Source organism: Stigmatopora argus, chromosome 1 (genome assembly GCF_051989625.1).
Source record: "Stigmatopora argus isolate UIUO_Sarg chromosome 1, RoL_Sarg_1.0, whole genome shotgun sequence".
Classification (NCBI taxonomy): Eukaryota; Metazoa; Chordata; class Actinopteri; order Syngnathiformes; family Syngnathidae; genus Stigmatopora; species Stigmatopora argus.
Genome location: NC_135387.1, coordinates 1,222,258 through 1,249,466, shown reverse-complemented (window position 1 = coordinate 1,249,466; position 27,209 = coordinate 1,222,258). Strand labels below are relative to the sequence as shown.

At 43.5% G+C, this 27,209-nt stretch overlaps 1 protein-coding gene across 8 annotated transcripts in view; it reads right to left on the bottom strand.

Moving 5' to 3' along the window:
• The window catches only part of mgat5 (alpha-1,6-mannosylglycoprotein 6-beta-N-acetylglucosaminyltransferase), a 166,604-nt gene that overhangs the window by 98,255 nt on the left and 41,140 nt on the right, over positions 1 to 27,209 (bottom strand). For all 8 annotated transcript variants that reach the window (XM_077602033.1, XM_077604184.1, XM_077606399.1 and 5 more), the window contains 2 exons: positions 16,258 to 16,334; positions 9,238 to 9,327 (listed from right to left, as the gene is read on the bottom strand). In XM_077602033.1, coding sequence (XP_077458159.1) covers positions 9,238 to 9,327; positions 16,258 to 16,334 — 167 coding nt within the window. The remainder of the gene's footprint in view (positions 1 to 9,237; positions 9,328 to 16,257; positions 16,335 to 27,209) is intronic.

Sequence of the window (27,209 nt, the reverse complement as noted above, 5' to 3'; positions counted from 1 at the left end):
TAAAATCCGTCAGCCTTTCTTTTGAAATTGACCGTCAGTTTTCCTTACTTTTTCCTAAAAGGCATTCTCTTGCTTTTGTATATATAATACAGTCCTTTTTTGCATACTTTACATACGTTTGTGCGTCACTTTTCACCATCTTATCTCATTATCTGAACTGCTATTATCCTCATTAGGGTCACAGGGGGTGCTGGAGCCTATCCCAGCTGACTCCGGGCCAGAGACGGGGGACACCCTGAATCAGTGGCCAGCCGATTGCAGGGCACAAGGAGACGGACAACCATGCACACTCACACCCATACCTAGGGGAAATTTAGAGTGTCTAATCGGCCTACCATGCATGTTTTTTGGAATGTGGGAGGAAACCGGAGTACCCAGAGGAAACCCACGCAGGGAGAACATGCAAACTCCACACAGATGGACATGACCTGGATTTGAACCCAGGACCCCAGAGCTGGGTCTCTGCAGCTGGGGAGCCGAGCGGTTAACGACTGACCAGACAGTGGGGATGCTCTTGTTCTGGTGAGTAGGCATTCATATTGGGGTATGACTCTGTGTGTCACATCTAAGGGGACAGCGATAGAGAAAACCCCTAACAAATACTAGTCCATAGTTAGGTAAACAGACAGAGTAAGTCTATAAAACTGAGAGGACAAAAGGTGTCCGGCTTGAGGTTGACCTCCATAGTGTGAATGTGAAAAGGTGTGTGGAGACTGAGGTCTCATTGAACAGGATTGGAAGTGACAACCTTCTCTAGAAGCAGAGGCAAGAATCCCTCGCCACTGGGTGTGGTAGAAGCTTGGGGATTACTAGAGATGGGGAAAATTGATTCTCACCCTGTTCCGGGAAAGTCAGACACCCTAAAGTGTAACACACGGACTCTAAAAATGGGAAAATCAAATAGCAAAAACTTTGATGAAAATTATCCTAAACAGAAGTTAACGTGCAAAGATTGAAAATTTGTACAGAACCAATGCACGTCAAGAATTAAATACCTAAACTTATGGATAACTAAATAAGATTTTGCTGGTCATCTTAATATTCAGAAACTAATAAGCCTGCAGGATAAAATAAATGCAAAATATAAAGGGGACAGAAATAAAATGGATAAATACGGATACAAAGACACAGAGTTTTGGCTGTTAGTGACTAGGAAGCGGACTGAAGGAAAGAAAAGAGAGATTCGCAGAGAAAAAAGTGAATCATGACTGTGATGACAGGCAGGGCGCAGCAGTGCTTTTCCAAAGAAAGGAAGACGATGAAACGGGCTTAGTAGGGCAAAAAAAAGGAAATTAAAGAGGAAAATATTGATGATTGTCCACATGAAAATGTGTCGCATACTCAGAGGCTATATCCGGCCGGTATTGCAGAATTTCTGTCCTAGCCCAGGATTGCATTTGTCGTCTCCGGGTCCACCTCCGGTCTATCAGAGTGATCGCCTGAATAGGTCGGCGGAGACCGCGGGCCAGTGGTCAAAAACATGGGGGAAGGTGCTCTCCCGAATGCCTAAACTACCAGAATTAAATGATAGTTCTATGGGACAATATCCCATGATTGAAGTTGCAATTCCGAATAAAGATGAAGGTCAGCCATAGAACTTGGACACAGGGTGATGTGAAAAAAGCTGTGGAAGACATCACATCTCATAAAGTAGATATAGCGGAATTTGTTCAGGGGATGGAAGATGTGAGGAAACCTTATCATCTAAACCAGGGGTGTCCAAACTTTTTGCAAAGAGGGCCAGATTTGGTAAGGTGAAAATGTGTGGGGGCCGACTATTTAGCCTGACATTCTTTGAATGTAGTAGTAGTAACTAACCATGGAAATTTGACCGTTATGGTTTTTTTACGGTGGAACAAACAGAAACAAATAAATCCGTTCCTCTTGTTTGGCCGTTCAGACTCTGGAGGTCCAGAAGCTCTTCACTCACGTTCATGTCATTGTCCACTCCTCTTAAAAAGATCAGTAACTGAGCGGTGTCGGACACATCCGTGCTTTCATCGCACGCTAACGAGAAAAAGTCAAACTCAGTTCCTTTTGCCTCTAACTGTCTCTTAATATCTAATGAAACGTCTTCAATTCTCCGTACCACTGTATTACGAGCCAGGCAAATATTGGCAAACTCTTGCTTCTTCGCGGGACAAATTTTCTCAACCATTTTCATTACACAGTCTTTAATAAATTCACCCTCAGTGAAAGGTTTGCAGTGCTTTGCAATCAGCGTTGCCACGTCGTAGCTTGCCTTTGTGGCATTTTCATTTGACTCACGGACTCTTGTGAAAAAGCTTTGCTGTGCCGTTAAAACAGCTTCCAGTTGCTTCACTTTTTCACCGCGTTTGTTCCCAGTTAGCTTGTCGTAGCTAGCATGTTTCGTCTGGTAGTGCCTCTTGATGTTGAATTCCTTGAAAACAGCCAGTCACTTGGCAAATTAGGCAGACACAGTTGTTTCGTATTTCAGTGAAAAAATACTCAAATTTCCACTTGTCCTGGAAGCGGCGGCCCTCGCGGTCAACTTTCCTTTTTTTGTTTACAGACGCCATGTTAGAAATGTGCTGGGCTGAAACGATCACGCAAGGTCAAGGGTCACGGCGGCCAGAGTGCGGCCACAGGGCTACTGCCATCTTCTGGTGAAATGAAAAATATGAAAAATAGCTTTTTGTACACATGTATTTTATACTGTGGTCAACAGTGCTGGCGGGCCGCATATTATTGATTTCATGATGAAAAAAAAAAAAAAAAAAAAAAATTAAAAAAAAAAAAAAAAAAAAACATTCATGATAGAGGCCGCGGGCCGGTAAAAATTTGTCCACGGGCCGCAATTGGCCCGCGGGCCGGACTTTGGACATGCCTGATCTAAACGGAGACGCAATGTGTGCACTTCTGTGGCATAAATTTTAACGACATTGATTGGCTGCGTTAGTTACGCGTTGTGCGTACGTTCCTGTGTTTTGCAGGTTAGCATATAGTTAATGGTTTGGTGGAGCTGCTGCCAACCCATTATTATGGAAAAACGACGAGGCTGTGGCAGAGCCACTCAATAAGCCAAAGTAAAAAAAAAAAAAAGAAATGCGGTTCTTTTAAGATGGAATGGCTGTCGGAGTATGTTCAAATAGAAGAACAAGCTGGTGAAATTGGATGAGAAAGGTCGCCTATGCAAAACATGCAACAAAGCTAAAGTTGTAAGCGAGATTTCCGACGGAAAAATATTGCATAAAAGCAGGGACTGCTTGTTTAGAACCAAAAGACAATTGTTACGCTATTAAAAAAAATCTCTTTTGAAAATGATGGTGCAGCCCCGGGCATATTACTGTGAAGGAGCAACTTTGCACTAGAGATATCGAGCTAGTAGCTGTTAGCATCAGGTCGTTTTACATCCCCCGGGAGTTCTCGCACGTTATCGTAATAACTGCGTATATACCTCCCTCGGCCGATGCGGCAGTCGCTCGCGAGCTGCTCCACGCTGCTGTGTCCCGGCTGCAGACGTCACACCCCCAGTCTCTCCTTCTTATCTCTGGTGATTTTAACCATGCTCCCTTGGCTTCTACTCTCCCCACCTTCACTCAGTATGTGAAGTGCCACACCAGGGAACAAAAAACTCTGGACCTGCTGTATGCCAACACAAAGGAGGCATACAGCTCAGTCCCCCTCCCCCCACTGGGCCGCTCAGACCACAACCTGGTCCATGGTGAGGAAAATAAAACCTACCACGAGGATCATACAAAGATGGACCGAGGAGACCAGCATGGTACTGCAGGACTGTTTTGAGACCACTGACTGGGAGGTGCTGTGCAATTCACATGGGAAAGACATTGACAGCTTGACCCACTGCATCACAGATTATATTAACTTCTGTGTTGAGAACATTGTACCCTCCAAGAAGGTCCGTTGTTTCTCCAACAATAAGCCATGGGTCACCAGGGATCTAAGGGCCCTCCTGAACAAGAAGAAGAGGGCTATTAGGTCTGGGGAGAAAGAGAGTCTGAAAATGGTCCAGAAGGAGCTGAAGAGAGAGATAAGGAAGGGAAAGGCCATCTACAGGAGGAAGCTGGAGAACCAACTCCAGAGAGGCAACACCAAAGAGGTTTGGAGGAGCTTGAGGACCATTTCGGGCCATGGAGGCAACAGTGAGAGAGACCCGGAGTCCGGAGACAGGGAGTGGGCCAATGAACTGAATCAGTTCTTTAACAGATTCAGTCCTGCCCCCACTCCCCTGACCCCCCAGACCAGAAGCAACTCTCCCCCCTCATTCTCCCCCTCCTCTTCCTCCCCCTCTTCCACTGGTCTCTGCATTACTGTCGATCAGGTGATAAAACAGCTAAAGATCGAGGCAAGGAAGGCTACCGGTCCAGACGGCCTCAGCTCCAGACTACTGAGAGAGTGTGCGGATCAGCTTGACAAAGTGATTCTGCATATTTTCAACCTTAGCCTCAGTCTGCAGAAGGTCCCCACCTTGTGGAAAACTTCCTGTGTGGTCCCAGTTCCAAAGACTGCGAACCCCAGGGAGCCAAACCACTTCAGGCCGGTAGCATTAACCTCTCACCTGATCAAGACATTGGAGAGGATCATCCTCAATCACCTCAGCCTCCTGATGAATGCAGAGCTGGACCCTCTGCAGTTCGCCTATTGTCCAGGCATTGGTGTGGAAGATGCTACCACCTACCTAATGCACAGGTCTCTTGCACACCTGGAGAACACGGGAAGCACGGTGAGAATGATGTTTTTTGACCTCTCCAGTGCGTTTAACACCATTCAGCCGGTCCTACTGAGAGGGTAACTGGAAGAGGCTGGAGTGAGGAACCACCTAGCCGCATGGATCATCGACTTCCTCACGGACAGACCACAATATGTGAGACTCCAGGACTGTACGTCTGATGTGGTAGCATGCAGCACGGGGGCCCCACAAGGCACAGTGCTCTCCCCACTCATCTTCTCCCTCTACACATCAGACTTCAAACATAATACAGACACCTGCCACATCCAGAAGTTCTCTGACGACACCGCTATTGTTGGACGAGTGACAGACGGGAACGACCTGGAGTACAGGGGAGTCATCACAGCCTTTGTTGACTGGTGTAGGCAAAACCACCTCTACATCAACACCAGTAAGACAAATGAAATGGTCATCGACTTTCAGAGGAATCCCTAACAGACCACTCAGGTGAACATCCAGGGTACAGAGATTGAAATCGTGGAGAATTTGAAGTACCTGGGTGTTAACCTCAACAACAAACTAGACTGGTCCACAAACATAGATGCCCTGTACAAAAGGGGCCAGAGCCGGCTTTATCTACTGAGGAGTCTACAGTCCTTTGGAGTGTGCAGGACACTGCTGAGGACTTTCTACGACACTGTGGTGGCATCTACAGTGTTTTATGCAGTGCTCTGTTGGGGATGCGGTAGCACAGAGAGGGACAGGAACAGGCTGAATAAACTGGTCAGGATGGCCAGCTCTGTTCTGGGCTGTCCTTTGGACTCTGTGGAGGAAGTGGGAGAGCGGAGGATGCTGACCAGGATGATGTCCATCATGGACAGCACCTCCCACCCCGTGCATGAGTCTGTGGAGTCTCTCCGAAGCTCTTTCAGCAATAGACTGCTGCACCCTCATTGCAGAAAGGAGCACTTCCGCAGATCCTTCCTCCCATCAGCTGTCAGCTCTTTAACAAAAAAATGGCTGTGTTAAGACCTACCATATGCATGCATGTACATCTATATTTATGTATATGTGTGCTTATGTGTATGTATATATATGTATATATATATATATATATATATATATATATATATATATATATATATATATATATATATATATATGTATGTATATATGGTGTTCAACAAATAAAAGATCAAGTTTACACGCTTAGAGGTGAAGAAATGCAATCACTTGTCTATTAGGATCCGACAGGAAAGCTGAGTTCAATTTCATTGGCAATACCCACACTTGATTACCACCACGTGTTGAATCAAGTAAACACTTAAATAGAATGTGTCTGACAAAGTGAAGAAGGCTACAAGATCAGAGCATAATAGGATGAGCCAAAGAAATTTAAGAAGAAATGCGAAAAAAATGATGGAAAGGGTTACAGCTTCATTTCCAAAGCTTTGGGGCTCCAACGAACCACTGTCAAAGCCATTATCCACAAATGGAGAGAACTGTGAACAGTGACAAACCTTCCCCGGCCGGAGTGGTCGGCCAGCTAACATTACTCCAAGAGTGCGACAACGACTCATCCAGAAGGTCATAAAAGAACCTAGACAAATATCGAAAGAGCGGCAGACATCGCTGGCCTCAGTTCAGGTCAATGTTCATGACTCTAATATAAGAAAAATACTGGCCAAAGCGAGCATCCATGGCAGAGTTCCAAGTCGAAAACCATTGCTGTCCAAAAAGAATACACAGGCTCGTCTTGCAAACGTTTGCCAAAAAACATCCTGATTTTCATTCACACTTTTGGAAGAACATTCTCTGGACTGATGAGTCAAAAGTTGAACTTAATGGAACGTGTGCGGCCCGTTACCTTTGGTGAAAAAATGGCTTTATTTCTTTTCCACAGAGGGCCAGACAAGTTGGTAATTTTTTCTGCTTGGTAAATAAAATCATCATTTAGAAACTGCATTTTCAATTTCATGGGTTGTCTCTGTGTCATTTGTTTCATCAAATTAGTTTGATGATCTGAAACCTTCGTATGTGATAAATATGCAAAAAAAAAAACTGAAATCAGGAAGGGGGCGAATACTTTTTCACGGCACTGTAGAAATGCCTTCTTAGTGCTGCCTTGGCCGTAGTTCAAACCTGTAAATCAGGGGTTGGGAACCCTTTTGATGGAAAGAGCCATAAACAATTCATATTTTTTAAATGTTAATCCTTGAGAGCCATACCTCAAATTTAAAAGTCAACATACATGAAAATGTGTGCCTTTTTAGTCACTTCACCACTTTTAAAGTTCAAAAAGTCTCTGAATTCTTTTGATAACACTGTTACGTTGTTACTAATCAATGAGTATCAATGAGAATATCCATGCAGAAGAGTGTAATGATGTACTGAAAAAAAATATTATTATAAGGCGCTAGAGGTAGTGCCAATGCCATAACACCAACATAATGCTCCTATTCGTGCGCTTCTTTCTCACCAGCAGTTTCCATAGTTCCTCACAGGTTAGCCGAGAGCCATATGCACCCATCAACAAGCCGCGATCGACAAGATGGCGCCGTTCACGCGGGAGCCAGTGGGAGTAGCTCTGTACACTCTTATGTTTTTCGTGTTTTACAGCCCTTCTATCTTTTTTTAAATTACATTTTAATATTTCTTAATACATCCCTTTTTACTTTACTTTGTCCTTTATACTTTTTACTTTAATGTTTTTACAACTTTCCTTGTTCTGTTAGCTTGGCTTCTTTCGGCTACTTTTTTTTGGAACCATTCAGCCATGCCTACGCTGTCACACACATGGGACTAGCTGTTACAATACGCAGCAGAAGGAGCAACACCTCGTTGCCGCCGGAGTTTCGGAGCTGGACAAAAGTGCCGGGAGGAGAGGCAACGCTTCTGACCAACCATTCCATCGTGGGATAAGATGGAAGAGCTGTCGGCGCTTGCCAGCAAGGGAGCCGAGGGGCTCTACTCTGCTACTGTTGTCTTCGGCTCCAGACTACTGAGGAACTGTGCGGATAAGCTTGGAAGAGTGACTCTGCATAGTCTCTACCTCGGTCACAGTCTGCAGAAGTTCCCCATCTCGTGGAAGACTTCCTGCGTGTGGTTCCAGTTTTTGTCCAACTTTACGTCTTTTTGAGTCTATCCGTTTTTGCTACCGAAACTCGTAGCTCGTTTTGTGTTTTTGCTGCTTGATGATCCCATTGACTTTGATTTGCTTTATACTTTGTGCTTTTTGCTTTTGCTTTGTTGTTCTGCGGCCTTTGCGACTGTACTGTCTAACTTATGACTATGCCTTTTCTTGCTACTGTCACAATGAAATTTCCCAAATACGGGATGAATAAAGTTATCCAATCCAATCCAAAAGAGCCATATGTGGCTCCCGATCCATAGGTTCACTACCCCTGCTGTAAATGGTCGGGCGCTACCATCATTGCATATGTGCATCTGGTCGAACCATAGAGATTCAGCTCACAAACAAAGTTGTGTGGACTCATCGCCTGGATGAGATATGCTGTGGACATCTCGCTGGGCGGCAAAAGCCAGGCCCTAGTTCGCTCAAAATGGGAGGAAAGACTTTTCTTTTTTCCAAGATGGCGCCATTCACGCGGCAGCCAGTGGCAGTAGCTCTGTACACTATGTTTTTCGTGTTTTACAGCCCTTCTATCTTTTTTTAATTACATTTTAATATTTCTTAATACATACCTTTTTACTTTAATTTGTACTTCATACTTTATACTTTAATGTTTTTACAACTTTCCTTGTTCTGTTAGCCTGGCTTCTTTCTGCTACTTCTTTTTTGGAACCATTCAGCCATATTAACTTCCTTATGATATTGACACTAATAATGGTCTTTTGATTCATACACTATCTCAGAAATACCACGTGTGATGATTTTTCTTAAGATTTTTCTTTCAAAGTAACACATTTGTACTCTCTATTAAAACCATAAATATTGAGGTGAGAATTGTGAATCAGGGGGCGGCTTATACGTGAGAAACTGTAAAATTCAACAATTTTAAGGCAGTTTTAAGGGTGTGGCATATGCGAGTAAATACGGTAGTTATGAAATGTGTGTGGGTAAATAAAGGGTTTTTGTATAATTGTGGTAGGTTCATTGGATCTTAATATTAGGAACTGATGTGGGATTTGTTGTTATTCACAGTAGTGGTTAGGCTAATAATGTGATGTGATTTCTGAGACTTCTCGGGAGAACAAATGTATGACACGTTTAGCAGACAGTCCTTTGAAATGTTCATGCGTGAAACGTGAACGTCACGTAACGTTTGAAAAGCAAATGCTGAGAATGCTCAGAACGAAACATAGCAAGCCTAGACCCGGTGTTATTACCTGCTACCACTACTGATGATTCTGCCTAAAAGGGAAAATAGGAAAAGAGTGTTGAGTAATTCCCAACATACCATGGTCAACCGCTTTCCGTTGGGAAATTGGAACAATATCTCTATCCCAATTAGTTTTTAGTTGTTAGTCGTTAATCTACACAATGACACCTCCAACTCTTTTGTAATCATGGAACTGTAACATTAGTATGAATTGTGTTAATCTTGTAGTGTATGCAAACTTACCTCACTGAGGTAAATGAAGAAGGAACAGGTGGATCCATCCACACCATAATTGGTGTAGCAAGTGTCAGACCGCCACATCTCTTTCATCCACTGAACAATTAAAAAGGAAATAACTTTTTAATTAATTAAACTCAATGAACAAGCACTTGGGGTTCAACAAGATGGTAGTGTTTGTTCATTCGTTTCAAGGTGCCCCTGGGCAAGACATGAATCCCACCAGCAAAAAATATAATAATTATATTAGTCGATAAATGTAAACTGCAATTACTCCACCCGAACACCACAAAGAAAGGGGGCGCTATGCAGCGTGATTGCTAGTTCTAGACCAATGTTCAGTAGACAAAGATTGTAAGAAAATAAAAAACAGCTATATTTTAAGCGAAAGAGTGGCAAACACAAAGCATGAAAACAAAATGACTACAATGCAGCCATGGATGAAGGATGAAGGAAACCACCAAGCTGACCCACTAAATGTTCCAAGTGAGGTTTCCTGGTCGTTTTCTTTTGTTGTTGTTTTTTAAAATCCCTCTTAATTACCTGTGAACAAAAAGCAGCCTTATTGAAAATTTCCTTAACTAAATTTTATCCACTAATGCTGCCTTGGTCTTTTTAATGCCTCTCTTCAGGTCTGCTCTGGCAGCGCTGTATTGTACCATGTCCCCTGACATGAAGGCGGTGTTATGGCATTTGATGAGTGCCTGTGTCTCACTGGTCATCCAGCATTTGTGGTTAGGAAAAACCTGTATCTGTTTGTCAACAGTGACGCTGTCCTCGGGCCTTGTTTTTATTATCTTTATTTGTGGCCTTGTTAGCCTCCGGAGTGGGGTGTATGAGAGGGTGAGGGACAGGCAGAGATGGTCAGATCCAGCAAGGTGAGGGAGGGGTGTAGCTCTATAAGCAAGTTTGATGTTAGAATAAACATGGTCTAGAGTTTTATCTCCTCTGGTGTGACACTTCACGTACTGGATGAACTTAGGCAGAACAGACTTTAAACATGCTTTGTTGAAGTCACTAGCGACAATAAAGACTCCATTCGGGTGGTCAAGCTGCTGTTTGTTTACAGTTGCTAGCAGGAGGCTAAGTGCCGTGCTAACGTTAGCATCCAGTGGGATGTAAACAGCCATTACAATGGCAATCGTTAGCTCTCTCAGTAGATAGAAGGGCCTGCACCGTACTGCCAAGAGCTCTAAATCAGGGGAGCAGTGAGTGTTAATGATCCTACTGTTGCAGCACCAGTCGTTGTATGTACACGCAAAGTCCCCCCCTTTGCTTTTCCCTGATTCTTTCGAATGATCGTGTTGGTGTAGCGTGCGGCTAGTTAGCGATACCGCGGCGTCGGGGATTTGCGGGTGTAGCCACGTTCTCGTGATGAAAATAATGTTGCAGTTCCTGACAAAGCTGTTGGTAGCAAGCTGAAGTTCCTAATCGTCCATTTTGTGGGTGATGGATCTGGTGTTGGTCAAGAAGATACTCGGAAGCGGTGCTTTGTGCGGTTGTTTCCTTAGCCTAGCAGCTAGGCCCGCCCGGCATCCACACTTTTGCTTTCTTTCCCTTCGCCGTCTCCATCGTACTCTGAGTGGGCTGACTGTAACACTATAATTCCGGACATTCTGGCTGACAAACTCTCCCCTTGGACTATCCTCTTCCATTTGCTGCTGGATTAAGAACTTATTAACAAACCGTCCACAAACTGTTAGACTTGGTCCCCACTTCTCTGGCTCCCCTCAAGGCTGTGTACTGAGTCCTCTCCTGTACACATACGACTGTACACCGACCCACCACTCCATCATCTAATTTGCCGAGGACACCACTGTGGTCGGACTCATCTTGGGGGGTGAGTCTGCCAACAGAGATGAGGTCAACAAACTGTCTTTGTGGTGTTTGGTGATCAATCTCACACTAAACACCACAGAAACTAAATAAATAATCCTGGACTTTCGCAAACGCAGCACAGATCTGGCCCCACTCCTCATAAATGGAGTATGCGTAGACAGGGTCCAGTCCTTCAAATGCCTGGGGTTCCACGTCACGGACAAGCTATCCTGGTCTACCAACACCACGGCATGGTACTCAGGAGGAACAACTTGGACACTAAGCTTCTGGTAACCTTCTATAGAGCGACTGTGGAGAGCATCCTGGCATACTCCATTACAGTGTGGTACGCTGGAAGCACGGCAGCAGACAGAAAAGCCATGCAGATGGTGATCAACACCGCCCGGAAGATCATCGGCTGCTCTCTGCCCTCACTGGATGACATTACCAGCCCTCGCTACTTCAGCAGAGCCGGGAACATTGTCGGGGACCCATACCACCCTGGTCACAACCTGTTCCAGCTGCTGCCCTCTGGCAGACGCTACAGGTCTCACAAAGCACAGACAAATAGACTTAGGGACAGTTTTTTCCCACAGCCATCAGGACTCTGAACCTGCATTGGCACAACACAATCCTTTCTGTGCAATAACTATGTGCAATATCTTAGATTGTGCAATATTTTAAAATTTATCTTGCCAGGGCATGACTTTTTATATTTGTATGTTACTTATTATTGTTACTGGGAAAACGCACTTTGTGGAGTAGCACCACCAATTTCGTTATACTCAGCTGTGTATGATGACAATAAAGGCTTTTGATGGATAGATACGGATGGATGGATACGGATGGATGGATACGGATGGATGTATTCGGATGGATACGGATGGATGGATACGGCTGCATGGAGACGGATGGATGGAGACGGATGGATGGAGACGGATGGATGGAGACGGATGGATGGAGACGGATGGATGGAGACGGATGGATGGAGACGGATGGATGGAGACGGAAGGATGGAGACGGAAGGATGGAGACGGATGGAGACGGATGGATGGAGACGGATGGATGGAGACGGATGGATGGAGACGGATGGATGGAGACGGATGGATGGAGACGGATGGATGGAGACGGATGGATGGAGACGGATGGATGGAGACGGATGGATGGAGACGGATGGATGGAGACGGATGGATGGAGACGGATGGATGGAGACGGATGGATGGAGACGGATGGATGGAGACGGATGGATGGAGACGGATGGATGGAGACGGATGGATGGAGACGGATGGATGGAGACGGATGGATGGAGACGGATGGATGGAGACGGATGGATGGAGACGGATGGATGGAGACGGATGGATGGAGACGGATGGATGGAGACGGATGGATGGAGACGGATGGATGGAGACGGATGGATGGAGACGGATGGATGGAGACGGATGGATGGAGACGGATGGATGGAGACGGATGGATGGAGACGGATGGATGGAGACGGATGGATGGAGACGGATGGATGGAGACGGATGGATGGAGACGGATGGATGGAGACGGATGGATGGAGACGGATGGATGGAGACGGATGGATGGAGACGGATGGATGGAGACGGATGGATGGAGACGGATGGATGGAGACGGATGGATACGTCCATACCCACCTGCGTCCATACCCACCCGCGTCCATACCCACCCGCGTCCATACCCACCCGCGTCCATACACTCCCGCGCCCATACCCACCCGCGCCCATACCCACCCGCACCCATACCCACCCGCGCCCATACCCACCCGCACCCATAACCACCCACTCTAATTTGGAAATAAATTCTTCAAAAATCAAACAATGTTATTTTCTGTTTTTTCCCACATTCTGTCTCTCATGGTTGAGGTATACCCATGTTGACAATTACAGGCCTCTCTACTTCAAGTAGGAGAACTTGCACAATTGGTGGTTGACTAAATACTTATTTACCCCACTGCATTTATATAAATAACCCCACTGATTGTCATGTCATGTGTCGGATCGTCTGCTTTTGTTTGGCAACGCAATATTTCCACGTTACCTCGATCCCTGTTCCATATGCCTCATTCCTTGCTTTCCCGTGTCTCCCCTCATCAGGTTTGGTTATGTGATTTGATTTCCTAGTCTTGTTATTTTCTAAAATCCTGCTTAAGTTATTAAAGTTTTGGTTTTTGTCCCACAACAACGCACTCGTAAACGGAACAAACTAATTTAAATTAACTTGGATTAATATATACAGACACTCAAACATACGTTTAATGTAACTTTACACAAAACTGATTTCTAATTTTGTTGTAATCTTTTGTTACCTTCGTTTTCCGGGTTGGCGGTTTGCCACGCCTCCACCCTCACGTTCGCTATCGATGGGCTGTTTGCTGTTGTACTACGTATTCCCTTCAAAATATTCCGAAAATGATTCACACAAATTTCCTCACAACAGGATAACCCACGACCACTTGCCAACGAGAAATAGTCTTGTAGTACATTTTAGCGATCGCTCCGCTGCTCATAAAGACCGGCTCGCAACTCCCTCGTTGAAATGGCTCTGGTTGCAACCGCTTTGAACGGCGCCTATGAGAGAGAGTTGCGACCAGAAATATTACAAAGAGGGAATTGCGAGCCAGTGCCGCTGATGTTCTTAGGAGCAGCGAACGAGAAGTAATATAATACTCCTCGTATTAGATAATAAAAATAACAGGAAATGCAACAGCTCAGCTTACCCACGTATTGATTGTGGGTAATGAAGTTTCATTCTGAGAAAGAGTGCCATTGCCTATCGGCGTTGTGTGCACGAGTATACTTCATTACCCAGAAAGCCCTCTTTTTGCCCGCGCATGCGCGTTGTGCGTTTCCTGGTCGATGCGTCTGAATTAATCGTTCAGTGCTCGTAGATATTGTTATACACGAAAGATATGCAAAAAAGGCTTGGTCGCATCACAAAATTTTGATCGCATGACGGGCGAATTATTCGATCGAAATTTCCGTCGTAAGACGAGAATATTGTATGACGAGCGGTCGTGTGACGAGGTACCACTGTAAATCCAAAAAAAACATGTTAATGGGAGTTTTAGTCCAAGTCCTTTGCCTTTATGTGGTCATGTCTGGTCTACATTAATGGCGATATTCGGGGGATTACTGTAATTGCCTGACTAAGCGTGGGATGGAAACATGTCAGGTAACAGAACGACCTAAAAAAACACCATTGTCTGTTATAAACGAATCAGTCAAAACAGGGGCTTTGTTCTGGTTTTTAAAGCATGAGGACAGTCAAACTTGTTGTTTAAGGATGGCCTTTCCATGAAGCCAGCCAGCAGCATCCCCACACATGCGATCCGTGTGAAGCCTGGCATTTTACCTTCAGCTCTTCCAAAAAAAACATGTCGCTGTCTGTTGCAGCCAGGTTGCCGGCCGATGGCGGAGGCATAGGCCGCCGGATTGCCGGCCGACCGGTTGCGAAATTAATCTTCCACTTCGCTCCTCCGTACTGTCCAACCGCCAATTAGCCGTCGAGGGAGCTGTATTTTCGGTTAAGTACAACAACGTCAGCCCACTGCCCGGACTTCCACGTTGCTCCTCCTCGACGTCCCACCATTCTCGCCGGCCATCGTACTCTATTTTCGGACAAGGCCGATGCCATCCGCTGTAACGTCGCCCGGGGCTTGCATTTCTCCCCCCCAAAAAAATCCTCATCGCTGATGCTCTGTGCCGTCCAATTCGACGAGCAAGTTTTATTTACTAATACTTAAGTGCCACGGCGTAAGGTCGCACGGGGCTCCCATTTCTGATAAAAATCCACCCTCACATGGGCTCCCGGTCGCTCAGAAAGCTCTACTTTCAGATAAAAATGATGACCACCGCCCGTTGCTTGCCATTGTTTTTCCTCCGTTGAGTGAGTGACAGTTCTCTGTCTGCCGCCATTTTCCTAGTGGCAAGCGGAAGACAGGGGAGTGGCTTCCGCTTGCGAGTTTAAGCGTGGATTTTCACATTTTTCAGATTTTTTTTTTCCGAAAAAAAATCTGCGATGAATTGAAGCCGCAAAAGTTGAAGCCGCGAAGTGAAGAAGGATCACAGTATATCTAGATATTAATACATTACAGTCTTCATATGCTTATAACTGTAATATTTAAAAAATACACTTCATGTCTGGTCTACATTATTTGCGAAAATCAAGGGATTAATGTACGTGTAGGGTTAAATGTGGATTTCTTGAACTGGAAACTATGTTATCACAAAGATACAGAAAAGGACCAAAAGGACCAGAGATGTGATGTCTGTCATGACTTAAATTGGTATTAGTCGAGGTAGTGAAGCCGCGAAAGATGAGGCCGCGAAGTGAAGAAGGATCACAGTATATTGGATTGGATTGGATAACTTTATTCATCCCGTATTCGGGAAATTTCGTTGTTCCAGTGGCAAGAGGGTGAGGATGCAGGAATAGGAAAGGCATTTTAGACATAAATAGATAGGTAATAAGTAGGTCAAGAAATAAATACATGAATAAATATATAATTAAATAAGCGTGTTGCTTAGCACATATATACATACATACATACATACACATAAATGTACATGCATGCATACGGTAGGTCTTAACACACAGCCATTTTTTTGTTAAAGAGCCTGACAGCTGATGGGAGGAAGGATCTGCGGAAGCGCTCCTTCCTGCAATGAGGGTGCCGCAGTCTATTGCTAAAGGAGCTTCGGAGGGACTCCACAGACTCATGCAGGGGGTGGGAGGTGCTGTCCATGATGGACATCATCCTGTTCAGCATCCTCCGCTCTCCCACTTCCTCCAGAGTCCAGAGGACAGCCCAGAACAGAGCTGGCCCTCCTGACCAGCTTATTCAGCCTGTTCCTGTCCCTCTCCGTGCTCCCGCATCCCCAACAAAGCACTGCATAAAACACTGTAGAGGCCACCACAGTGTCGTAGAAAGTCCTCAGCAGTGGATTGGAACAGTAATTTGCTTATCAAAGGTCACATGAAAATTTTGTGAGTAGAAGTATAAGTAGAAGTAACTTTATTGACACATTAGACTAGAGTCCTCATCTTTATACTTGTTAATATTTTGCATTAGACATGCTGTTTGTTTTGAATTGCTTACATCTCAGGTACAACATTTTGTTCGACTTCTGTCGATTTAAATGTACTTTTATGAGTAAACTTTGACTTGACTGTATGCGCTGAATTTACCTTGAGCTTGCCCTCACAGTGAGGAAATCCATCCAATGGCGGCAGCTCACACTTCTCCTGGGCTCCATTTAAAAGATCTAACAAGAATAGAAATGAAAAGGGAGAACAAATCATAAAGGTCAAAATGTTTAGCTATAAATCCTTTGACTATGAAATGAGTTTAACATTTGAGGAATGAACAAGGAAAAAACACTAGATCAAAGTAGGTATATGTTCTAAAAATGGCCAGTTAGTCCACAGAGGGCCACAGTGGGTGCAAGTTTTTAGTCCAACTCCAACCGAAGAATATGTAATCTTTTTACTTCTTTTTGGCTATAACGTCAAGTTTTTATTTGATGCTTTACAAGCGCTCAACTCTTTTTGAAGGGAACTACAAGTCACTTTTTGAGCCAGCCCTTGTTGAAGTGTTGGAATTTTTTTGGCACAAAATCTTGCAGTGGAGGAGGAGCTTTGTGATGGAAGTTTTTGTAAACTAAGATGGCATCTGCATATTTAATAGTATTGTCCAAGTTCAGGTGTTTTTGTTGTCGTTTTTGGTTTTCTGTTGATTCCAGCTGTTATTCAAGCTTTCAAGTCATTGATATTTACTGGCAAAGGTGGAAGAAAAACTTTGTCTTTAACACAGAAAAAAGTCGCACACAGTGAGATTGGGGGACCTGGCAGGCCAAATGCAGAGAGCAAGATGTTTTTAGCACGTTCTTTTTTAATCACCCTGTATTTCGGAAGCCCGGGTTAAAAGTTTGAAATCTACAGTTTACCAATTTTGTTAGATAATGACATTGCGGTTGATCTATTAAAAGCTATTAGTGGCTGTGCAGCAGTTATAACTCTTTTTCCAATAACATTAGTACTACAATGATATTTTTTATTTTTAACTTTCTTTTGAGATATCACAATGGCTTCCTTTGCCAGTAGTAATGTTATAACATTTATGTTCCAACTGCCAAACTGATAAGTTTATTACAGTCATACCTCTACTTACGAATGCCTCTAGGTACGAAATTTCCAGGTAACAATTTTTTTTATATCCAATTGAGTGACCCGAGATGCGAAAAAGATCCAAGTTACGAAATCCCCTAAAGAGTAAATGCAATTTGTTATCCTTTATTTTATTTTGAAAATATTGTCGCCGATGCATTGATTCTCACTTTAGAACATTGCTACCTTCTACTGAGTTCTCATTTCATCGCTCTCATTCTATCTCATATTGACAATAAAAGCATTCAATTCAATTCAATTGGCTGTCTCACAACAACCACTACCATGTTTCAAGATTCTCTCTTACATACCTGTCCACTTCAGCTAAATGCTCCCCTTACTAATGATTGCAATTCCCCTTATTAAGTGATTATAAACTGTAAAAATGAAACGCGGCACATATTTTTTCACACACAGAGCACACGTAAAAGTCTAAAATGTACTTCATCTGGCGGACAAACACGGGTATTACGTCTCCCATAATATTGGCCTCAGAGGGAACTATTTCAGCGGTCCAGGGCACATTTTCAAATGCTTTATTTATTTTAAGACATTAATAAATCATGTTCTTATACTTTTCTCTCATTTTTGTGTGTTTCCTCACATCTTTCATACAAAATTGGGAGGATTTGACCAATTTTAAAGGGTTTAGTTAATATAACGTACACATCTACTTACGAAATTTTCAAGTTACGAAAAAAGTTCTGGAACCAATTATTTTTTTAAGTAGAGGTATGACTGTATTGTCATATGTGTCATTTATCAGTGCTATTCTATGTGCTATCATATATGAATGTTTTATCAGCAAGTATGCATACAGTATCCTTTCTCTTGCTGTAAGTTTTTTGTGAGGACTGTGAACTTCGGCCAACCTCCCTTTCTGGAAGGCGATTGGACATTCTGGGAGGCTGTCCAGGACCAAGAAAAAGCGATTTCAGTAAAAGATGTGATCTCAACTGTGAAATATGAATTGTATTCTTATATTTAATCTTGCACCCTCCTGCACTCTTATGAATTTAAAGTTACTAGAATAGAATTTTACTGACACCTACAGGTCAAGGCCTGTCATCACTTTGTATATAGCACACCTCCCCTTTTTGTATTCCCCCCTAAAGTTTGTCTCCGCCTACTTCTATTAAATACCTTCTCCGACCGTTCGGACAGCGTATTTGGCGGGGGACTTCCAGATGGACGTGGGCTCTGTCCGTCCGCTCCCCCCCTTCTTAGGAAGGGTGGGGGCTAGCCAAGGGAACAAAGAAACAAGCGGGCAGTGGCCATTTTGAGAACCGTTCAGAGGAGTCTCCCCCAGATAACCTCCATGGTTTGATGCTTCCTCTGTATGAAGATTATTGTTAAGGAAACCAGCTTTGACATTTTGGTGCCATTGGTGACATTCTTCTCTGGTTTCCGGCCACGGCAGATCGACAGAAGGATGGATGGCTTGACGTCAGCTAATCCAGCGTTGAGAGAGGGCGATCTGGCCTACTGGCCTGGGAACAGATTACGAATTATCCTTTCGTACAGAGGAGGCACCAAAAAACGGTAAGGCACTTTTAAAATTAATTTGTAGAATCCAACCCAGCATAAGGCCCCATTTCCCTACGAGAAAGGGAAATGCTCCATTCGTCGGAGAAAAAGTTGCGTATACCGTTCCCTGTGAGTCGGGAAGCGTTCTCCGTGTGTCGGAGAAATACGTAAATGTAAAAATAAATATTGTTATACTGTGCCAAGAGAATGAAAGAGCTCGATATAAAAAAAGAAATAGAATAATAACTATAAACGCATGCAAGTAATCTTCATATATATATATATATATATATATATATATATATATATATATATATATACATATATATATAAAAGTACGCTGTGATGCGTTCATAAATCGCGACGATTGCCGCACAAAATAGGAGTTTAAACGGCGAAAAAGAATACTTAGACGGATAATAGGATAATAAAATAAGTATTTAAGAGATGGTGGATTGGGATCGGGACAGGACGCCCCAGAGAGAGAACAGGATGGGGGGGTTGAAAAGCAGACCGCATGTGAGGAAGAGAAAAAAATGGCCAAACCCAGAAACAAAGGAAAAATGGCGGCCAGACAACTGAAGTCAAAACTGCTTTCCCTCCCCAGCCCATCTCCCAATAAAACATCCACCAACCCCTCCCTCCTCCTGCACAAACAGGGAAGGGGGTGAGAGAAAGTGACATGGCAGACTGTTGGAGGAGCCATTACAGGCCATAAAGCGTAAACTAAAATATCACGGAGAAGGCTATAAAAAGGGAAATAACAAGAAAATATATGTAAAGAGATTGAAGATAATCAAATTTGGATTTTCCAAACCCAGGAAGAAGAGACAACAACAAAATAAGATTGATATTAGGCCTGTTAAGAAACAGTGCCACCCCTTGTTCAGCCCACTCCTTGTACCAGGCTCCACTCACAAGCCAGGAGCACAATGGGGGGGGGGGGGGGGGGGGGGGGGGCGCTGGAATGCAAGACATCTCAGGTTACCTCACACCACACGATGAAGCAAGAAGGAGCAGTAATAGAGAGCTAAAGAAGAGAGTTAGAGACTGAAAATTGACAATATAACATTAGTGACATTAAGGGACCTCTAATAAACACTGAAATTTATCATTAGGAAATGATTAAGAAAATTTTCTAAGTAGAAGGTTAATTTATGTATGTAATTTAGATGCCCTGTACAAAAGGGGCCAGAGCCGCCTCTACATACTGAGGAGTCTACGGTCCTTTGGAGTGTGCAGGACACTGCTGAGGACTTTCTACGACACTGTGGTGGCATCTACAGTGTTTTATGCAGTGCTCTGTTGGGGATGCTGGAGCACGGAGAGGGACAGGAACAGGCTGAAGAAGCTGGTCAGGAGGGCCAGCTCTGTTCTGGGCTGTCCTCTGGACTCCGTGGAGAAAGTGGGAGAGCGGAGCATGCTGACCAGGATGATGTCCATCATGGACAGCACCTCCCACCCCCTGCATGAGTCTGTGGAGTCCCTCTGAAGCTCCTTTAGCAATAGACTGCGGCACCCTCATTGCAGGAAGGAGCGCTTCCGCAGATCCTTCCTCCCATCAGCTGTCAGGCTCTTTAACAAAAAAATGGCTGAGTGTTGAGACCTACCGTATGCATGCATGTATATTTATGTGTATGTATGTATATATGTGCTAAGCAACACGCTTATTTATTTATATATTTATTCATGTATTTATTTATTAACTTACTTTTACTTATCTATTTATGTCTAAAATGCCTTTCCTATTCCTGCATCCTCACCCTCTTGCTACTGTGACAACAAAATTTCCTGAATACGGGATGAATAAAGTTATCCAATACAATCCAATCCAATCCAATCCAATTTCTCTAAATTTTAATCGTGGTAAGAGTGAGCTAAAAAAAATTGCTCTTATTTTAAATAAACACAAGCTTGGTGCAGAATAGGAATTCAGCTAGCGCAATTCAACTAGGGCGATTTAGCTATTTTAGCAAAATGAGAGTGATTTGCGATTTAGACTTAAGTATTAAGAATAATTTAGAATATTAATGATATCAAACTTGAAGATAACAATGCAGAAATTGCATTCATCCAAATTATTAATGATATCAAACATGAAGACAATGCAGAAATGGCATTTATCCAAGCTATTAGGTAAATTGTACCTGACAAGTTTGGATAAAATAATTAATTTAGGATAGGCATGATTTCCCTGGGATGGAATAAACATCATGTATGTTCAGTGCACAGGATTTACATCTTGTTTTGCCCATCAGCAGATGAAATATGCTTTAGCGTGAGTCATATTAATGACTATTAGAATATCACGGATTGCATAAGCATCGAACAATTGATGTCAACCAAATGACGTTAACCTATTTCTTTTGAGAATGATTAGTGCTGATAGGACAGCAAAAGGTGATTAGCTGCCAAGAAGCCCCAGACTGAGGATGGCACTCTTCACCAGTGATGAAAAAATTGCAGACCACTGATGTCTGATTATGAGTGTGAGCGTGAATGGTTGTTTGTCTTTTTGTGTTTTAACAAGGAAGCAGTGATCAAAATAGAATACCGGCTAGCATATTTAATTTTGACTGATAAGGCATTTAAATTTTCACAAACTATGGTGATGGAATAAGTAAGATTGTTGCGTTTTTTGTTCATTGGGGTAATAAGCCCAACCAAATAGCTGTATGCAAATGTTAAGCACGTGTTGAAGACAACGACAGAATACAGCAGCTAAAGCAGCAGCGCAAACACTTACTGCACAGCATACACAACAACAAAACTGAGTCGATCTAAAAAACAGTATTAATTGATATGCAAAACATTGCACCACAGAAGGAAAAGATGCATGGATACATGAAGACACAGAACAGTCTGCAGACGGCCTATTCACAGCTAAATGCCTACCGTGCCTACCAAAGAATTTATTCCAAAATTGAGCCATGGATGTCTCAATAGGGGGGAATGATATGATGGACATGGTACAGCGTGTGTTCTATGTCCCACAGGTCTAAATACCTACTTTATTTTTTTTTGTAGGAACTGTTTAATTTGTTACAGACATAATGTGCAAGATGACCTCAGGCCCAAACGAGGCCAATGTCCAAAAGGTACCTACCGATTTGAAATTAAACACCTAGGAATAAGTCGAAAAACCACTGCTCGTACCATCCGCAGAGCGTGGGACTAGTAGAGCGAACAAATGGTACGATAAAACCAAGGCTTAAGAAAACCATGGAAAAGATAAATAAGCCATGACCAGAATGCCTAACACTGGCCAAAACATATGAAGATAGTATCAACTAACTCGGGATTAACACCTTTTCAGATAGTTCATGGAAGACCACTCCAACTTCCTCTATGGGAAGATGAACCATGATGAGAGACTAAGGGAGGAGTCAAACTTATCCAAAGAACATGTACGCTGTCGTGATCCTTTTGTCTATCTTGCAGGAGGTGGTGAAGCCAGGTGACTGGATCCTGATCCGAGTCATAAAAGGAAGTCCTGGTTCTCTCCACGATGGGAAGACGCATTCGTGGCCCAACTCACCAACCTCCACAGCAGCAAAGATCACTGAAAAGTCAAAGTCGATTCATCAACCTCAGGTCAAGGTAGTTCAAGACACAGGTGACTCTTGAGTAGACTGTAAGTTGGACGGTGTCAAAACCTTTGTCCGCGAAAAACTCATCTGACGTCTACTCACCTGCCACGAGCACCCCTCACTTAACCTTGACCTCCCATAGACTTTGCACCTCTATAAAGAAGCCACAGTGAAAGCCACCCACATCACTGTGACTGGACGGTCAGTGACTGCACTGTCAGTGACAACCTGGGCGTGTCTGAACGCCCCACCCACAGAGACTCAAGCTGGAAAACAAGATGGTGACATACTCCTATCACAGAGGAGAGTGAAGTGGTATGGAAAGGACAATCTGGAGAACTACTATGAAGATGTGTGGTATAATTTCATGGTGTTCCAGAAAAAAAAGATTGTTGTGAATGAAAGTTGTTATGTGTGTAGCCGTATACCCATTTCCACAGGTATCCTGACATCCTGAATTCACTGGGTCTAGGCGTCACATTTAAATCTGCAGTGGTGCAGATGGTCTAAGATGCATTCCTTTTAAGGAGAGTAAACATAACAGTAAGAGATCGAAATCAGTGCAAAATCAGTGCAATTCAAACCACGTGATTCAATCTGGGGCGGTGATGTTCCTGGTGACCAAAGGTTGTGGTTCACCAGAAAATCATACTCTCACTACGTCCCCAACTTGGGGTGGATAAAGTTATGCTCCGTGTAAAGACATTGAACTGTTACATGAGTGTTCATTAACCAAACTGTCAAGGCCCTACAGGGTATAGCAGATGATTTAAAAGCCCTAAGGGAAATTGAGTTGCAGGACCGAATGGTCCTGGATCTGATAAGAGCCAAGGATGGAGGTGTGTGTGCCATGATGGGAGAACACTGGTGCACCTTCATCCCAGATGAAACCAGTACTTTACTCGTTCCGTAGTTTAAATGAAGGCCCTAGTCAACACCATGGCCCAGGATCATTCAGCCGTAGGTGTATCACTGTGGTCGTGGTTAATAACCGGGTCATGATTCTCAATTCTGTTTAAATTTGCAACCTTGCGGTTTTGTTACTGTTCTGTATTTTTTTTTCTGTGTGTAATCCCCTGTATGAAAGTTATGATTCAAAACACAATCCAGCACACGCTAGTAGCTTATAGTGACATACAGTATCACCGCATGACAGACCATACTGGAGATTCTCGCACTCTTTCGAAGTGTGTGACAAGTCCTCTGTGCCAATGTACTTGTCTTTATTTAAAAATTAGGTTCGCTCATTGAGAGGGACTAGAGCAGGGGTCACCAAACTACGGCCCGCGGGCCGGATACGGCCCGCCGGCACATTTGGACCGGCCCTCTGAACAATACCAGAGACGCTATCGGAATTATTTTTTTTTGTTTGTTTTTTGTGGGGATGCGGCCTGCCGGCACATTTGGACCGGCCCTCTGAACAATACCAGAGACGCTATCGGATTTTTTTTCCTATTTGGCCTTGAAGACTGGGACGTTTTAATCTTGTGTTTGGTTCATTGCACCCCTGCTGAGCCCACAAATCATCCCAGTGAAGCGGGGCTTCGCATTGCTTCTTTGGTGACACGCGCGGGGAGTGTTTCCCTTTGATGCATGCGGGCACGTCCACCGTTGCATGCACGAGCAGTGTTACCGAGACATCTGGACGATCGCAGGTGAGGGCGGAGCCCTGGGACCATCGCGGACTATTCAAGCATATTAAAACTGCAACCTGTTTGAGAACGGAATAATGGCGAAAAAGTTAGGTGAGAGAAAAATTGATTCAGAATGCAGGGTATTTAACCTGGAGTGGACAAACGATTATTTTTTTGTTCAATGCAAAGAAAAGGCTGTTTGTCTCATTTGTCAAGAGACGGTGGCGGTATTCAAAGAATACAATCTTTGCCGACACTATGAATCCCGTCACAAAGACAAGTACGATAGATTGCAAGGCCAAATACGAGCAGACAAACTCTCAGAGCGAAAAAGTGGACTACTATCTCAGCTGAACCAGGCATCCGTTCGGGCCAGCTTTTGGGTTGCTAAATTGATAGCAAGCAGCAGTAAGCTGACGGAGAGTTTGTTAAGAAATGTATGGATACTGTCGCGGAGGAGGTGTGTCCCGAGAAGAAAGATGCATTTAATGCCGTAAGTCTGTCGGTGAGTACAATGACGCGTTGAAGAAATCGGGAGTAATGTATATGCCCAGCTGCAGCAGAAGACGAAATAATTTGACTTTTTTTCATTAGCACTGGATGAAAGCACGGACGTGCAAGACACAGCGCAACTGCTCATTTTTATTCGTGGAGTTAGCGCAAACTTTGAGATTTGCGAGGATCTGGCAGTCCTCCAAAGTCTCAAAGGGACTACAACGGGAGAGGATATTTTTGACAAAGTGTGCCAAACCATGGAGAAGTTGGACCTGGACTGGTCAAAGCTAGCTAGCATCATGACTGACGGGGCTCCTAGCATGGTGGCCGAAACTCGCGGTCTAATAATGGGACGCATGAACCGGGAGTTGGAAAAAAGGGGTCTCACCGCCCCGCTACGAGTCCACTGCCGAATTCACCAGCAAGCACTGTGCTGCAAAATGTTGACGTGGGATTCTGTAATGACGGTTGTGGTGTCGTGCATAAACTTCAGAGCAAAGGGAGAAGATTGTGCATGCCACAACAGAAAGTTAATGTTCCATGGCTTTTTTTTCTATGAAGAACCCAGAGAGAGTTATTTAGTTATTATTTATTTCATAAAGTGTTATTTATTTCCTGTTTTTTCTGTGAAGAACTCAGGGAGGGTTATTTAGTTATTATTTATTTCATTAATAGTGTTATTATTTGTTTCCTGACTTTTTTCTGTAAAGAACCTGGAAAGGGTTATTTGGTTATGTGTGGATTTCTGGAAAACAATAAAAATTTTAAGCTCCCCTACGATCGTCACACTTTTTCTGTTACAAACTGACACCGGCCCCCCATCAAAGAAGGGAAAAGTTATGTGGCCCTCACAGGAAAAAGTTTGGGGACCCCTGGACTAGAGGAATTTTTACTACTGAATACATCATTTCTCGCCTTTGCCTTGACAAGTGATTTTGTTATTTTCCATACCCTGTTGAGTAACTGTTAATGATATTTGTATTCTAGAACCTGGAGGGGAGGGATAAAAATTGATATGTTTAATGAAAATTCTTTCAAGTCACAACAGGGGGGAAATGTGAAATATAGAATGTATTTCTCACGAATTCATGTATGTATATATATATATAATATATATATATATATATATATATATATATATATATATATATATATATATATATATATAATGTAGTCACTAGAATAGAATTTTACTGACACCTACAGGTCAAGGCCTGTCATCACTTTGTATATAGCACACCTCCCCTTTTGTATTCCCGCCTTAAGTTTGTCTCCGCCTACTTCTATTAAATACCTTCACCGATCGTTCGGACGGCGTATCTGGCCGGGAGACGACTCCACATGAACATGGGTTCTGCCCACCTCCACCCGGCTACGAAGGGTGGGGGCTACAGAGAACAAAAAAAGCAGAGCGGGCAGCGGCCATTTTGAAAACCGTTCAGAGGAGTCTCCTCCAGGTAACCTCCATCGGCCGGGAGTCAAAAACTACTACGTGTTTGCTGCTTCCTCTGTATGCCGATTGTTGTTGAGGCATCCAGCTTTGACATTACTCGTCGCCGGATTCCCTCGCTCGCCCCGCCCCCGGATTCACTCGTATTGCCGTGTGTGTACATGTTTTTCAAACTACGGCCCGCCGTTGTCCAAATTATAGTAAAAATCAATGACCTCATTCATTACCCTTTGCCCTGCAATCCCGCTCATTAATCTTAATTTAAAGACTGCTTTCTTTCGTTGAATAATATGTTCTTAATGTTGAAAGTAAATTTGAAAATACATTTTCCCCTTCAATTGTCTTTTTTCTTATATTTCAATCCCCAGGTTTGATAAATTACATTGCGTGTCCAAATGCTGTCAAATTTTAGTATCCATTTTGGCCCAGAAGTCAAAAAGTTTGCCCACCCCTGGTATAGACAAACTTGCCTCTTTTATACTATTATTGTCCCAAATTAAACACATTATCAATAAGTTGCCATTGACGGCGGTAGACGTCCGATTCATGTTGACTGATGTGTAGATGCTATTTCTGTTATTAGAGCTCCATCAAGTGGATATATAACGCAGCAGTCAACATGAATCGGACTTCTACCGCCGTCAACGGCAGCTTATTGATCAACATAAGAACATATTATTATTCAACAAAGGTGAAAATTTATTTTCAAATTCACGAATCAATCCAACCCTCAAACACCATTTTATGGCTATAAAACCTCTACTGAAGCTACAGCTGCGACACAAAAAACAATCAATAAATCAATGCACAAAAATGGGGTAAAATCCACTTCCTAGCAGCATCTAATGATTAAATACAAATAATGGAGCTTTTCAGACATTAAAACCAGGCCAGGGGGGTGATTTTCCCGGGAAAAGACAGCGATGAACGTCAATGGCGTACGGGAAAATATTGCCCGAAAATGGGATAAAATCCAGCCGAAAACAGCATTTATTGATTAAATACAAATACTGGAGCTTTTTAGACATCAGAACCGGACCCGGAGTATCATTTCCCCGGGAAAAATACAGCGATGAACGTTGATACGTCCATATATGTCCATACGCGAAATGGGGTCAAATCCACTTCCTAGCATCATTTATTGATTGAATACAAATACTGGAGCTTTTGAGACAATACAACCAGGGCAGGGGGGTGATTTCCCCGGTAAAAGACAGCGATGGACGTCAACGGCGAAACGGCAAAAATGTCACTAAAATGGGGTATAATCCACTTCCT